Here is a 13233-nt window from a genome sequence, read left to right as displayed (position 1 = left end):
TCTACACTGATGCAGTGTAACTGCGGCTTTACAGGTTCCCTAGTCTGCAAAATACAGTGGATCCATGTTCGTGACCCGCTTTGGACGGCAGGATGGGTTGCAAAAGTCATCCTCGTGTCATTTTACGTTCCACACCTGAATTGGCAGCGCATCCGATACACATCTGAACGTCGCGCATCATCATCCTTTTCCTGTCCTGGGTCGATGAAATTGGGTGGCTTCCGGAGTGGAGTGATGAGCCGAAACGGGGGTTAGCCTCGCGGGGTCCGAGTGTGGAGAAACCTTGATTTATCCCGATGCCCGCCGCTCCTGCGTCCTCCACATTTGCTTCTTCCTGACCAGCGCTTTTGCGATGTCGTGCTGATGTCGGCTGGGTGGACTAATTACTCGGTTGGCAATGGCAGCCAAACAGGCGAGGATGACGGCCCCGTCTCAGTGGGGGGTGACACTCCTGCGTGCGTTAGCTGCAAGCAACGCAAGCTGCGATGCTCGCGAGAGACACCCTCATGCTCGCATTGCTTGAGGCTGTGTAAGTGATACTATTGAAGGACGTTATCTTGCATCACTGACATGTGCCATAGCTTCCGAATGTGTCTATCAACCAAAGAACAAGCCTGGCCTCAAGCCAGGAGCAGTTGAGGCGTTGACCCGCCGCGTCGGTATGGTAGCTCTCCTTCCATCATGAACTCAATCTCACACAGGGTAGCCTTTCTGGAGAGGATACTTTTGGATGACGCTGGAAACATCAGATATCGATATAGAGATAACGACGCCACATCCAATGGGCATACTATCGCCCATGAAGGGCCTAATACCGTAAAGGAGAGCACTATACCTCGTGTTGAAGAACACGCACAGTGTGTTGCGCCTACTCCCGAGTTCAACCACATTTACCAATCCGCAGATGAAAGGCCAAGAGACCCTGAAGAGGAGAGCGGTGTGTCCAACCCGTTGAAACGGAGACATGAAATGCCAATTGCTGAGAGCTGGCTTTTCCCTTTTGAAGACGTTGATATCGCCCAATACTTGCCGTCTCAACCACTTCTCGAAAAGGTTGCTGACTTCTTCTGTATCTCGTTTCACCATTGGATCCCGTACATTCATAAGCAGAGACTCCAAACACGAGTACGCCAAGGCTCTCAGGACCCGGGCCATGTGTTGGTCCTCCACGCTTTGGTCGCGGTCGCTTTGCGACACATGGATCCCAACGTACTATACCTGGACAGTGATCAGATACATCAGCAAACCAGAGTCTCACGTATGATTGTGGAAACTCATGCAATGCGCAATGTCACCATCGAGAGTCTACAGGCCCTCATCTTCCTAGTTTTTGATCTTCTTAACGACGGTCAAACGCAAAGAGCATGGCCGTTGATCGGATCTCTCACGAGGACTATCGACTACCTACAACTTACTACCGAGCCATCAACATCACAATCAGGATCGCTAATGACACCTGTTCGGCTAGTGAAGCCCTCCAGCGATTGGACGGAGCTAGAAGAAAGGCGAAGACTATTTTGGATCATATTCCTGCTTGACAGATTCTGTTCAGTGTCTACCGGGTGGAATACAAGCCTCACAGCAGATGATGTGCACCGTCGGTTACCGGCAGATGGCGGTTTCTTCACGAGAGAGGAACCAGTGACCACACCCTACTTCGGTACGTGCTTGGATCTATATGCGCATATCTCATATATATGATGTATGCCGCGAGATTGCTCAGCTCTTTACAAGTCTTATTTACATTTGAATTACTGTACATTGGTATCGTTCATCACTAATCTACGTCTCCAGGTATCTGGAATAAGGCGGCTGCTCGTATCGGGCGCTCACTAGCAAATGTGCCTGCACAGTACAACGAAGAGGACCCAGGTATCGACCATTTGCCTCAAGGAGCCAGTCCTAACTCTGCCAACGGCTACATCGATGCTTCCAAACTCGGTGCATTCGCATATTGCGTTGAAGCAACTGAGAGTCTGAGTCAAGTGACGACATTTTTTCTCCAACAACGGATCAATTGGCAAGACAAGGAGCATGCAGTCAGTTGGTTAACGCGCTTCAAGGAGCTAGACCTGAGACTTGTGCAATGGAAGATCTTCTTGCCTCCCAGATGGAAGGACTCGAACATCTCGTCAGACAGGACTGTGGTCGACATGGATCCCAACCTTACACTAGCACATATCACGCATAACACCTCGATGATTCTGCTACATCATCCGATTGGATACCCGCCTCGTGGATGGAATGACTTCGTTGCACTACCGAAAGAATGTAGTGCTCAGACTTGCGAGCTTGCCGCAGTGGAAACTTCGAACATTGTCGATAAATTTCTCACCCATACTCCTATACCGTTCGTTAACGTACAGTTCACGTTCTGTGCATTCATTGCCGCCAAAGCGTTACTCTTCGAACATCAAGCCACCCATCAACCCCTGCGCTCTGAATTTCATCGCCTAATCCGCAATCTTGAGGAGATGGCGGCAAGATGGAGAGGGCGGGACACGGAAGATGCGAAACCAAACAACCAAGCCGGAACATATGCAAATCACCTCAAGCGTCTACTTGAAGCCTGCCAAAACGACAAAAACTTTAGATTCGACTTCTACGATCACAATGGACTTACGTTGGATCCTCAGAACCACGCCAGTCCCACATATGCGGCTACTCCGCAAGCTCGCTCTAGAAGTCTTGCGCATGAGCGTTCGCTATTGGGGAGCCACGGGCGTAACAACAGCTTTAACAGCTCACAATCGACTCTCAGTCCAAGACGCATACCACCCCCAGACATGAACCACAACACAGCTATGCCATCTCCGAGCGCGTACGAGCAACACCACCCACGACTACCAACAGCCCATGCCATATCGCCAACTGCACCGCCTCCAATATACCAGTCACCGCAGGTGCCGGCTAGCTACCCCAGTCACACCCCATCACACTATCAACCGGGCGGAACCGTGGTCCCAACATCTGGTCCATCTCTCGCTCCATACGGCGCAGGTGGTACAGCGAGGAATCAACAAAGTGTTCAAGATCAATCTCTACTTAATCTGTCTGACGCGTTTATGGATTCGCATTTCTTGGACATGGATCGTGTTATTACGTTTGAAGATGCGAATTTCTTTCTTCCTGGAGATGCGTTTCGATGGCAGTAGGCTGTCCAAGTGATTTGCGTTTGCAAGCATCCAAGACTCCTGTATCATAACAATATGTTTCTATGCGGATCATAAGAAGCGCATTTAGGACGAAGAAAAACATACCATACCCACCATTTTTTCCAATCATGCTGGTCTTCATCTTGGAGATATCACCCGGGAAGAAGACCTTGGTAGTCGCCATCGCAATCCTCAATAGCAGTCCCCATCAGACTCGCTGGACGGCTCGGGGTCCATCCAACCCACTACTATCATCATCCGAAGACTCCAACTCGTAGAGCAACCCTAAAAACTCATCGGTAGCATCGCTGCCGTCTTCATCTTCAACAGAATTGCCGCTCCCATATTTGTCTTCATCTTCATCTCCACCTGGATCCCAGTCAGAACCTTCCCCATCGCCCTACCACTCCTCCCTCACCTTCAAATACTCTTCAACCGCCCCATGCACAGCCATCTCAACCACCGCGTTCATCATAGCAACCAATCTATCTTGTGACTTTATCCTTGAAAAGAATCTTAGCCGACAAAAGGGACAGTCGTTCTTCCTTATGAGCCAGGCTTCCGCACACCGGCGGCCGGAGACGTTGTTACAACAGCAGACTTTGATAGGCATGTCGCCCTTAGCCGATTTGATTTGGGGTGGGTGATGTTTAGGGTAGTGACGGCGGTTACTGTGAAGGCATCCTGACTACAGGGCACGCTCATTACTCTGGAATGGTCGTGTCGTGAATTGAAGCTCGCGAAGTGTGCGGACGTAAGGCGGTTTTCGTTCGAGGTGAGTTCCTCTTTGCTGATGGACTAACCGAGCTGTTTGTCGGATACAGGACATGACTCGACGCCCCCAGCGACGAAGGCGGGTTTGTTAGGGTAAGTAGGCATCGCTGTTATCGTTGTTGCTGATGATGCTGGTTGAACGTGGTGCGATTGTGGTTTCGAGGGTAAAAGCCGAGTGGTGTGGTAGCTTTCTTGGTCAATAGTAGAAGTGCTCTATAGATGTACAACTCAGGAAGTTTGTATACTTCTAAAGAGGCACAAATCGCACTGACCCTCGCCCTCGATATCCTAGGCCCGGTAATGATTCACCGGCCTACTAAGCCCACTTCGCGATATTATTTGGAATAAGCTTCTTGAACATGTCCAACTGTTTCGCATGAACTGCCATCTTCGCATCCAGTATCTCTGGTCTCAACTGCAACGTCTTATCAACACGCTGTTGGTTCCCGCTAAACACGACGGTATAATCTGGCAAGCGGGTATACGGGGGTATGATCGAGGACGCCGAGATAGTGCAGTACTGATGTTTGTTAGCTTCCAGCCTTGCACCTTTCCACAGGAACAAACAAAAAGTGATGTATATATATTACCTTTCCAATAATACTTCCCTTGCCAAGCACAGCACCAACCTCGACCACACTACCCTCACCCACCTCTGCAGCCTCAACAACCGCACCAGAATCCACGACCACGTTTTTTCCGAGAACCGTTCCTTCACTCCGCATCGAATCCCTGACATGCGCGCTACTGCGTGCGGGCGGTGCCATACTTGCCCGCCTCCCCTCGGCTCCCCCATCTGCCTCACCACCCATACCCACGCCCACTTTCGCGCGTTCAAACACGACACATCCTTCACCTAAAACAACAGGTGCGACCGCGCTGCTGAGTTTACTGTGTGGATGTAGAACCGTATTCGGGCCAATAGTCACAGGATGGGTGCCGGTGATTTGCGCGTGTTGAGCAATGAGAACGGTGGAGTCGAGGAAGATGGAGGATGGCTTGGGAAGGATGGATGTGCGTTTTGGGGCGGTGGAGGAGCGGCGGTGATCGGGCGCGGGGCGGGATGGTGCTGGTTGGGCGGACATTGTGGGTTGTTGTGGTGGTTGCTGTTTTGTGGGGAGTTGAGAGTGGGAGAGGTGGACGCGAGAGGACGCGCTGCGGAGTTAGCGTATCGCCGGATCATGTGATTAGGTAGAAGTGTACAGAGTCATGTACATGTTGAGGCGCGTGGACAATTGGGAAAGAGAACTGAGAAAATGCGATCTCTTTTTTTTTCGCTCCCCCAATGAACGTCGTTGGCATCCGTCAGTGAGTCGAATGTTCTTGCCGCCTTATCCTTTCAGCATATTTCTCTTTCACACCGTATGGGCGGACGGGGGCATCTAGTCACAAAAGAATCCTGATGTTGGAGCTGACAGAGTGTCTAGATAGTATTAAGGCAATGCCTTCGCACTGTTGCAGGCCTCCCGCGGTGTTAAGGCGCGGTCTGATGTTGATTGAGCGATATCTGAATGTTCAAAATCTACTTCAGCGCGCTACGGCATCCTCCAGTATCTTCTTTCTCTCTTCCTCGTTAGTCGAAGACCACCAATCTGTCTCCTCCTTTCTCAAAATACCCAGGAAGAATTCTGGAAGAAGAGTCTTGCCGAATCCCTTGTACTTCAACTCTAGTCTCATCAAAGTCCACATGACCTTTCGTTCCGAGATGATCTCTGAACCTGGATCATCTGTACTTTCTGCGATTCGAAGTGGGAGTCCCAGGGCGTCTGGCTAACGAACAACAGCACCGAGGAACAAGTTCTGTGCCATTCCTACGAATCCGACAGCAACCAGATACCATGTCTTTGTCCGTATTGCGGTGCTTGTGATGAGTAGCAATATCCACAAAACGCCCATCGTGAAGCGGATCAACTTGACACTAGTCGAAACATGGAACTTATTCATGGACAGGCTCAATAGATCCAAACCGTGTTTTTCTCCCAGGACGATGATGACATGGCGACTTCCGTTTCCTCTAGATAGCGCCACGTCTCTTGACCCCATTCTAGCGCGTGGAAGAGTCGTCAAACCGGGGACTGCGCTGAAGCCCAATGCGAGGGCAGACCCACAAGCCATTATAAAAAGTACGCTCCAATAGCCGTAGAGAGCTAAAGGGATGGCACTAATTCCAAGTTGCACAATGGTAACTACCAGCCCACTCCACCACACCCAGTCCCGCGCCGGAGTCCCGGGACTTCGTTGTTGCTCATCCCACCTGTATATGGTAACATACAGCGCATGAGGATATTGGCTGCGTTTCTGCCTCACAGACATTTCCCATTCCTGGTCTCGCACACGAACGTCTTTGCCGGACGATTCCGGGTCCCCCATAGCGTGCCTTACTTCCAACGGTATCCAGCGCTCATAAGACTTGAAAAGTCTTGCCAGTAACCAGGAATCGTTCATGCGAATAGTACCTTCTTTGAGATTGAAGACTAGAACGGGGATCTCGGGGCTGGGTGGTTGCGCCGTCTGCCCAACTGATGTCAGCAGTGCTGTCACGGCGTACGATACCCAGCCAAACGAGAAAGCAACAGGCGTCAATGGGCTTGCGAGCGCAGTCTGAATGACATCTCCCCCCACGATGAGCAAGAGGGAGAAGATGTCGCTCGGCTCCGACTACTGGGTGCGGAATTCAGAAGAAGAGTTGGCCATATTTTCTGAATCGAAATATCCAAATACAAAGAAGTTTGAGCGAACAAAAGAAAGGTCTCTTGCCCTTTTTGATTTGGATGAAGTGGGCGGCAGGCAGGCTATAAAGCTTCTGGACCGCAGTCCGTGTCAGTCACCGCAAAGCGCGAAAGCGACGCGGAGCAAACCTCTGGTTCTCAGCCTCGTCAACTAGCGTCAACGAGTGGAACTAATGCAGGTCTTTTAGCAGACTCGTAGCTGCGTTCGATAATGATACTGGTATTATATACTTGCAAAGATGGGAGCTCATTGGTCATGATCTGCTCTTTGGGCTGAAGTTCAGCTGAGGTTCGCCTGAGCCTTTAACAAAAACCAATTCCCGTTTGCAGCCTTCTTTATCAGTCATCCCTGTGATCGAATGAGATCGAGTTTGGAGATGTGCTTACAGAGACTGCTCTTGCTCCGAAGTGCGTCCGCACTCTGTTAACGGGACCCAGTAGCGTCCACTCGAACTTGGCATTAAGCCTGGCGCTTCAGTTTGACATAAAATGTAGTAGCCAAAAGGATAAAATCGGAGGGGGTATCTCATAACCATGCATTACTACATACATCATGCCAATTCATCACTAAACCTCACATGGATCCACACGCTGATCAACAACAGCATAGATCAACCTGTTAATGGCACAGACGATCTATCACGCGCCGTACCAATCACATAAATGATCAACAACATGCTAGACCACAACCCTCCGTTCCTCATCTTTGCCATCCTCACCACTTCCTCGCCGCTCCAGCTCAGGACTACCCACCTTCTCAGGACTAGCCACTTTCAGTGGACTCCTCCTTCCCATCTCTTGACCTTCAACTTCAATGCGGCCTAGAATGCCTTCCTCGTCGTCTCCAATGCCCTCGATGCTGTGCAAACTGTCATCATCGGAAGAATCCTCGATGCCTTCAAACATGCGTGCGAAGCGCTGATGACCTTCACGCTCTTCTTGCTCTTGGGTTTTCGGGGCTGAAGGGTCGTCAGGATCTTCTTCTGCTTCGCGCGTTGATTCAAGCTGAGCCTTGCGTTGCGCGAGACGAAGAGCAAACTGGCGGCGGGCTCGCGATGGTGGTATTTGAAGCGGCGGTGGAACACTAGGCTGAGAGGGAAATAGGCATTAGCGGAGCTGTCCAGTGACTATCACAGAATGTTATGAACTCATTCGGCGGAGATGGAACGCAAACAATACAAAACTACAAGCAAAGAACGACCAGAGGGGAAACCAAGCGGATGGAGAGGCGAGGAGGGAAAGCAGACAGCATACCAGATCAAATGGAGCCCAATCATCCGGTGGTACATCACACAAAGGAGATGGGAGAAGAACACATCTCACGATGCGTATTACTACATGTATCATACACCCTGTCGGATGGCGGAAGGAATGTATGTACATAAGGGATGATGATTGGCCCATAGATCTAGTATGCGAGCCGTCTGTCTGTTCCAGCTCATGATACAAACAAGTATAAGAAAAGGAAACGCACCAAAGGCGGGAAACGATCGTGGTATAGTGTGTATGGTCGGGGCGGTGGGGTTATCGATAGTCCATATCAGCATCGTCAAATGAGATTTCACCCACTTGTTCGGAGTCGTCGACAGGTCCCTGTCGTTGTTCCCGCTCTCTCTCGGTGTCGACATCGTCCATGTCTTCGTCTTCTTCGTCACTCGAGTTAGTAAAGCCACTAAGCAAGGAGCCTCCGCTGAAGGTGTACCCACCACCCTCAGTATCACCAGCATTGGTGAGCTCCATGCTGTCGAGGCCTATGTTGCCGTTGTTGGCAAGGCTTGCATTGGAGAGCCCGCCACTGTCACCTCCGAAGTTGTTGTTCGCTGCGTTGACGGCGTTGAGCACAGCCTGTCTAGGCCCGACGCTCATGTCGGGTCGTACGCCTCCGAGAATGGCGTTGTCGCGTTCTCTCGTCTCAGCTAATATGTGTTCCACGTAGTATACCCACTCTTGAGCGTGGACCTTCTCTAGGACCATCTGTGACAGGACCTCGTCGGTGTGTCGTTCTGTAAACTTTAACACCTCTTCTGCGATCAGGGTAAGATGGCCCATGTATCCTAGTCGCATGGACGTTTCCTTATGCGATTTGTCGCTCTCCTGCTGCCCTTTGATGATGCGTTCGGTAATACCTCCATTATCGAAAAGATCAATCGCTAATTGTCGGTTGTATCCGCGGTCCATCTGTCCGTTGAAGACTTGCTGAACTACATCGTACACGACGTTATGCAGGAAGTTGTTCCACGGGAAGCGGAAGAAGAAATCCTGTAAAGATTAGAAAGGACCGTTGAAAACGAGCTTAGGAATGTATTTACCAGTATTGTTGGTACAACCTTGTTCTCAACAAATGTGATCTTCAATAAATCGCCAACAACAGGTGTGCCGTCAATATCGATTTCGAAGCCTACAGTCTCTTCTGCACTGCCAAATATAACGGAACGCACGCTCTGAGTCTCGTCGATAGGAGTAATCTCCGAGAGATCTGATGCCGCTACTGGTGCTGTAAAGCGCGAAGTGTCGATGTTGGCTGTTTCAGGTTTGCTCTCGCGGTTCTTACCCGCAAATAGTGGCGCTGGCTTGTCATCTGGATGAGGTGAAAGACTTCCGGATTGCTCAACGTTAGGATCCGAAGTCTGATTAAGCTGCTGGGTTAAAAGAGATGGCGGGGTCTTGGCTTCAGCCTCGGGCTTCTCAGTCTTTGCAGGCTCTGTCGGTTCTTGGCGATCTTTCATGACGGTGTCGGTGTCGAGTTCAAGATCATTAACCTTGGCACTTAGTCCTGTTGATGTAGGTGACTCAGCGTCATCTACGGGCTTGGGTGGAGATGCAGGCGTCTCAGCAGGCGTCGCAGCGTCTTTAGGCGGTGTCAGAGGCTCGTCAACAAACTCGCCATCGTCATCTGCGGTCTTGGCAGAGGACCCTTCCTGTGGTGCGTCTCTCGGTGCAACCTTTGGCGAAGGCTCTAGTGGCTCTCCAATCTGCTCTTTCTCAGCTGCGGCGTCTTTAGGGTCCTCGGCGGCGACTTCTGGCGCAACAACCTTTTCGAAGTCATCTTCCGAGCTGTTCTGTACCTGCAGAGGTTTTATCTCAGCAGGAGAGTCCATAGATGGAGCGCGTGCATGATGAAAGCCCTGACTGTCGACACTGGTAGAGAAATCGCCCAGATTACCGGCATTCGCCGAAGTCAATTTGCCATCAGCTTTCAGACGTTCTCGTTCAGCGTCTCGTCTTCTAACTTCGGCCTCGCTTCCCCGTTCGTTGAGCAGCGCCATGTTACTGCAATGCAGCAACTCGGCCATCAACTCGCAAGTCTTGAAACGATCGAATCCGAGTGGCTCAATCTTCTCGCCAAAGGCTGTCTTGAGTTCTCGTTTTTTCTTGGTAGTGCTGCCATCGCGCTGTGTCACGATCTGGCTCGAACTATTAACCAGCTCCATGAACTGCGGGATATGGTTCGCGAATTGACGAAGCAGCGTTCCTAGGTAGATGGGATCCGAGTTTTTGGGAACTGGCCCAATTTGATTCTCCAGGTCATAGTCGGAATTGTTCTTTCTGATGACCTCGATGATGATGCCCACACCAACTGTAAGTGGGTTGCCACCCTGTAGCATGAAGTCTATCAATTGTTTCAGACATTGTTCCGAGACCAGCTGGCGCGTAAGCTCATTGGGCCCGATGACGGATTGATCTTGTGTGGTGGCGTTTGCGGATATAGTGATGATGGCTTTGAGGAAGTCGCCAGCCGAGGTTTGGGTAGAAGTAGATTGATCGGGGGCGAGGAATGATATCAAGCGAGGAACGAGGTTCTGTTGTTGTAACCACTGGACCTATGGTTAGTTCTGACTGCGAAGTTATGTGGAGTAACTTACGTCAACTATGCCTTGTCCACCCTCGCTCTTCTCAAGGCTGATAATCTTCAACAAGAGGTCCATGATGACAGGGCAGTCGACATGCTGCAACATGTCTGTCACGACATTGTCTAGCGACTTGAAAAAGTCGAGCATTTCCTCCATCTTGCGATCGAGCAACGACTCGTTGACCTTGGTGAAGTAGCCAGCCTGTACAGGGTCGAGGGGTGCAGGCTGCTTGATGTATGCCCAGAACTGTCGCAAAGTGTCCTGGTTCTCGAGGACGGCCTCAGATATGGACCATACTTCAGACGACAGGATCTCGCACGACACATAAGCGTACTTCATGCGCTGTCGCTCCTCCTTGCTCTCTTCACTATCGCCTGCATCCGACTTTGTGGTAGATGTCGAGCGTGCCCTGACTTTGCCGAAAAAGCCCGTCCGGCTTGGACTTCTCGCTTCGTGCGCAGGCTCACCTCCAGCGTCTTCCTCGGGTGGTTGGTTGGGTCTTGCGGCTATAACGTAGCGCAGCAGGCGCTCCAAGACATTTTCATCGCGAAGGTATTCTATCAGCTTCGAGTTCTGCTGCTTGAGTTCCTGTATAAGATCCGACTCGTCCAGCAGCTCCTCGACAGTGACGTCAGGCTTGTCGAGGATGCTGTCGAGCGACGAGAGCTGCGCGTACCCGCCGAAGCGCCAAAACATGGTGGTTGTGGTGGTTTGCGGCTACAAGGGCGGGGCAGGGGAAGGGTCGGGCGAGGCACTCGAGAGCTGTTGCAGCTGCGTGGGGCACATGCGTAGATTTATCGCGGCGACCAATGCGTCATGGAACGGAGGAAATGCCGATGCAGAAGCTGAACTCGTCAGCGGCGGGCTTTGTTAGCAGAGAGAGAGAGAGAGAGAGACTTGAGTGAGACAGAGGGCGCGTGTCCGTGGCTTGGGCTGAGTTGCATACGTGGGACAGGTACCTACTACTAGGCGAACAAGGCCGCGGGGAAGGAAGGCAATGGCAAGCGAAAAGCGCGCGAGACTCCTAATCAACCCATGCACCGACTGTTCGTGAGCCGTCGTTACAAATACAGATGTGGAAAACGTGTGTGTTCCCTCGAGGCGATAGTGTTGTGGGTATTGTTGGGTTTGGTGGTGACAACTCGAGGCTAGAAGCTGCGTAGTACGGGTAGCGTGCGCCGCAGATCACTTGCACCTCCCTGATATCAACCACGGCAGATTGGCAGCACCTCGTTGCTCTTAATTCGGTGGTTGCGAATATTCTATCATGTGCGATGCTCGTTGGGTTCATCGCTGGTTCGCATCTTCATTCTGGACAAGTCTTGGATCGCAAACTTGAGCCAGCCTCCGGTCAACCATCGCATGTCCATACAACTTGTCAACAGCTACATGAGTTGTTGAATCTTGCATCGCATGCCGGTATCCGCCTAGGAGAGACTCCTTCTCTGATTAAGCATTACCTAGTTGTTATTCCACTTCGTACCCTAGAGATACACCTATCCTTTGTTTTTGTTAGCATATTCACGTCAGATAAGCAAACGCCTTCACAACAAACATTCAACTTGCTTCTTCACACAGAGCGCGTGTGGCATCTAACTTGGATCTTCAGGGTTACGAGATCCACCGTGTGCACGTGATGATCGATGACGTTAGCGGGAACTGCCGGAGCTACGACCATCGTTCGGTGCCTGCCATTCACCCCACACTTGCCAACACACTCCACGCCTGCTCTTCTAACTCGGCCGCATATCACAAACTCTAGTGGATCTCCCACCATTCCCTTCCAGCCAACATGAACCGCCTATTCGGAGCGAAGAGCACCGCGCCCAAGCCGACGCTCAACAGCGCCATATCCAATGTGCGCTCCACGTACTAGGCAACACCCCACACATACTGACGAGTCCAGGTCGACACACGCATAGAAAGCCTTGACGTGAAGCTTGCGAAGCTCAATGCCGAACTATCCACCTACCAGCAGAAGCTCGCCAAGATGCGCGACGGTCCCGGCAAGACGGCCATCAAGCAAAAGGCTCTCAAAGTCCTCCAGCAGCGGAAACAATACGAAGCGCAGCGCGACCAGCTGCAGGCGCAGTCATGGAACATGGAGCAGGCCGGCATGATGCAAGACAACCTCAAGAACACAATGACCACTATCGACGCCATGAAGACAACGACGAAGGAGCTACGGAAGCAGTACGGCAAGGTCAACATTGACAAGATCGATAAGCTTCAGGACGAGATGGCCGATCTCATGGACATGGGAAACGATATACAAGATGCTATAAGCCGCAGTTACGATGTGCCGGAAGATGTGGATGAGTCTGAGTTAGATGCTGAGTTGGAAGCACTGGGCGATGAAGTCGACTTTGAGGGCATCGGAGAGTCGTCAAGCATGCCCAGTTATATGCTAGACGACACTGCACCACCACAATTTATCGACGAAGCGCCCACTCCCGGTGGCAAGGTCAAGGAAGCCGCAGGCTGATGAGAATAGTGTCTATGCGTATGTTTCAAGAATCGCGACTACAAGGGTTATGGGATCCATGACAGCCTGTTCAAGTTGAACGGTATCCTCCAAATTGGTGCCATCACCACGCGCAGAACCCTTGGTGGATGTTAAGAACCTGGCGAGGGTTTGAATCACACGAACACCTCAATTGAGGAGGGAAAATGATGAACAGCGCGTAAATTGAGAGTACAAATTAACGTTCAGTGGAGCCTAGC

At 51.2% G+C, this 13233-nt stretch overlaps 5 protein-coding genes across 5 annotated transcripts; 2 read left to right on the top strand and 3 right to left on the bottom strand.

Moving 5' to 3' along the window:
• Positions 1 to 363: 363 nt before the first annotated feature.
• Positions 364 to 3155, top strand: ALTATR162_LOCUS5184 (uncharacterized protein; the record flags this gene model as incomplete). Its single annotated transcript, XM_043312802.1, has 4 exons — positions 364 to 529; positions 582 to 659; positions 707 to 1660; positions 1795 to 3155. The coding sequence occupies 4 exons, from the start codon at positions 364 to 366 to the stop codon at positions 3153 to 3155; spliced, it is 2559 nt and encodes an 852-aa protein (XP_043168737.1).
• Positions 3156 to 4245: 1090 nt separating this feature from the next.
• On the bottom strand, positions 4246 to 5014 carry ALTATR162_LOCUS5183 (uncharacterized protein; the record flags this gene model as incomplete). The annotated part of the gene is made up of 2 exons (XM_043312801.1): positions 4246 to 4449; positions 4520 to 5014. 2 exons carry the CDS (start codon positions 5012 to 5014, stop codon positions 4246 to 4248), a joined length of 699 nt encoding a protein of 232 aa, XP_043168736.1.
• Positions 5015 to 5456: 442 nt separating this feature from the next.
• ALTATR162_LOCUS5182 (uncharacterized protein) lies at positions 5457 to 5825 on the bottom strand (the record flags this gene model as incomplete). The annotated part of the gene is made up of 2 exons (XM_043312800.1): positions 5457 to 5647; positions 5705 to 5825. 2 exons carry the CDS (start codon positions 5823 to 5825, stop codon positions 5457 to 5459), a joined length of 312 nt encoding a protein of 103 aa, XP_043168735.1.
• A 1511-nt stretch (positions 5826 to 7336) lies between these two features.
• Positions 7337 to 11205, bottom strand: ALTATR162_LOCUS5181 (uncharacterized protein; the record flags this gene model as incomplete). The annotated part of the gene is made up of 4 exons (XM_043312799.1): positions 7337 to 7747; positions 8228 to 8917; positions 8968 to 10473; positions 10522 to 11205. 4 exons carry the CDS (start codon positions 11203 to 11205, stop codon positions 7337 to 7339), a joined length of 3291 nt encoding a protein of 1096 aa, XP_043168734.1.
• A 1096-nt stretch (positions 11206 to 12301) lies between these two features.
• ALTATR162_LOCUS5180 (uncharacterized protein) lies at positions 12302 to 12994 on the top strand (the record flags this gene model as incomplete). The annotated part of the gene is made up of 2 exons (XM_043312798.1): positions 12302 to 12367; positions 12416 to 12994. The coding sequence occupies 2 exons, from the start codon at positions 12302 to 12304 to the stop codon at positions 12992 to 12994; spliced, it is 645 nt and encodes a 214-aa protein (XP_043168733.1).
• Positions 12995 to 13233: the final 239 nt, after the last annotated feature.

Source organism: Alternaria atra (assembly GCF_907166805.1).
Source record: "Alternaria atra isolate CS162 genome assembly, contig: 25, whole genome shotgun sequence".
In the NCBI taxonomy this organism is placed as follows: Eukaryota; Fungi; Ascomycota; class Dothideomycetes; order Pleosporales; family Pleosporaceae; genus Alternaria; species Alternaria atra.
The sequence above is the reverse complement of the archived record's forward strand: the minus strand, read 5'-3'. Positions and strand labels throughout refer to the sequence as shown.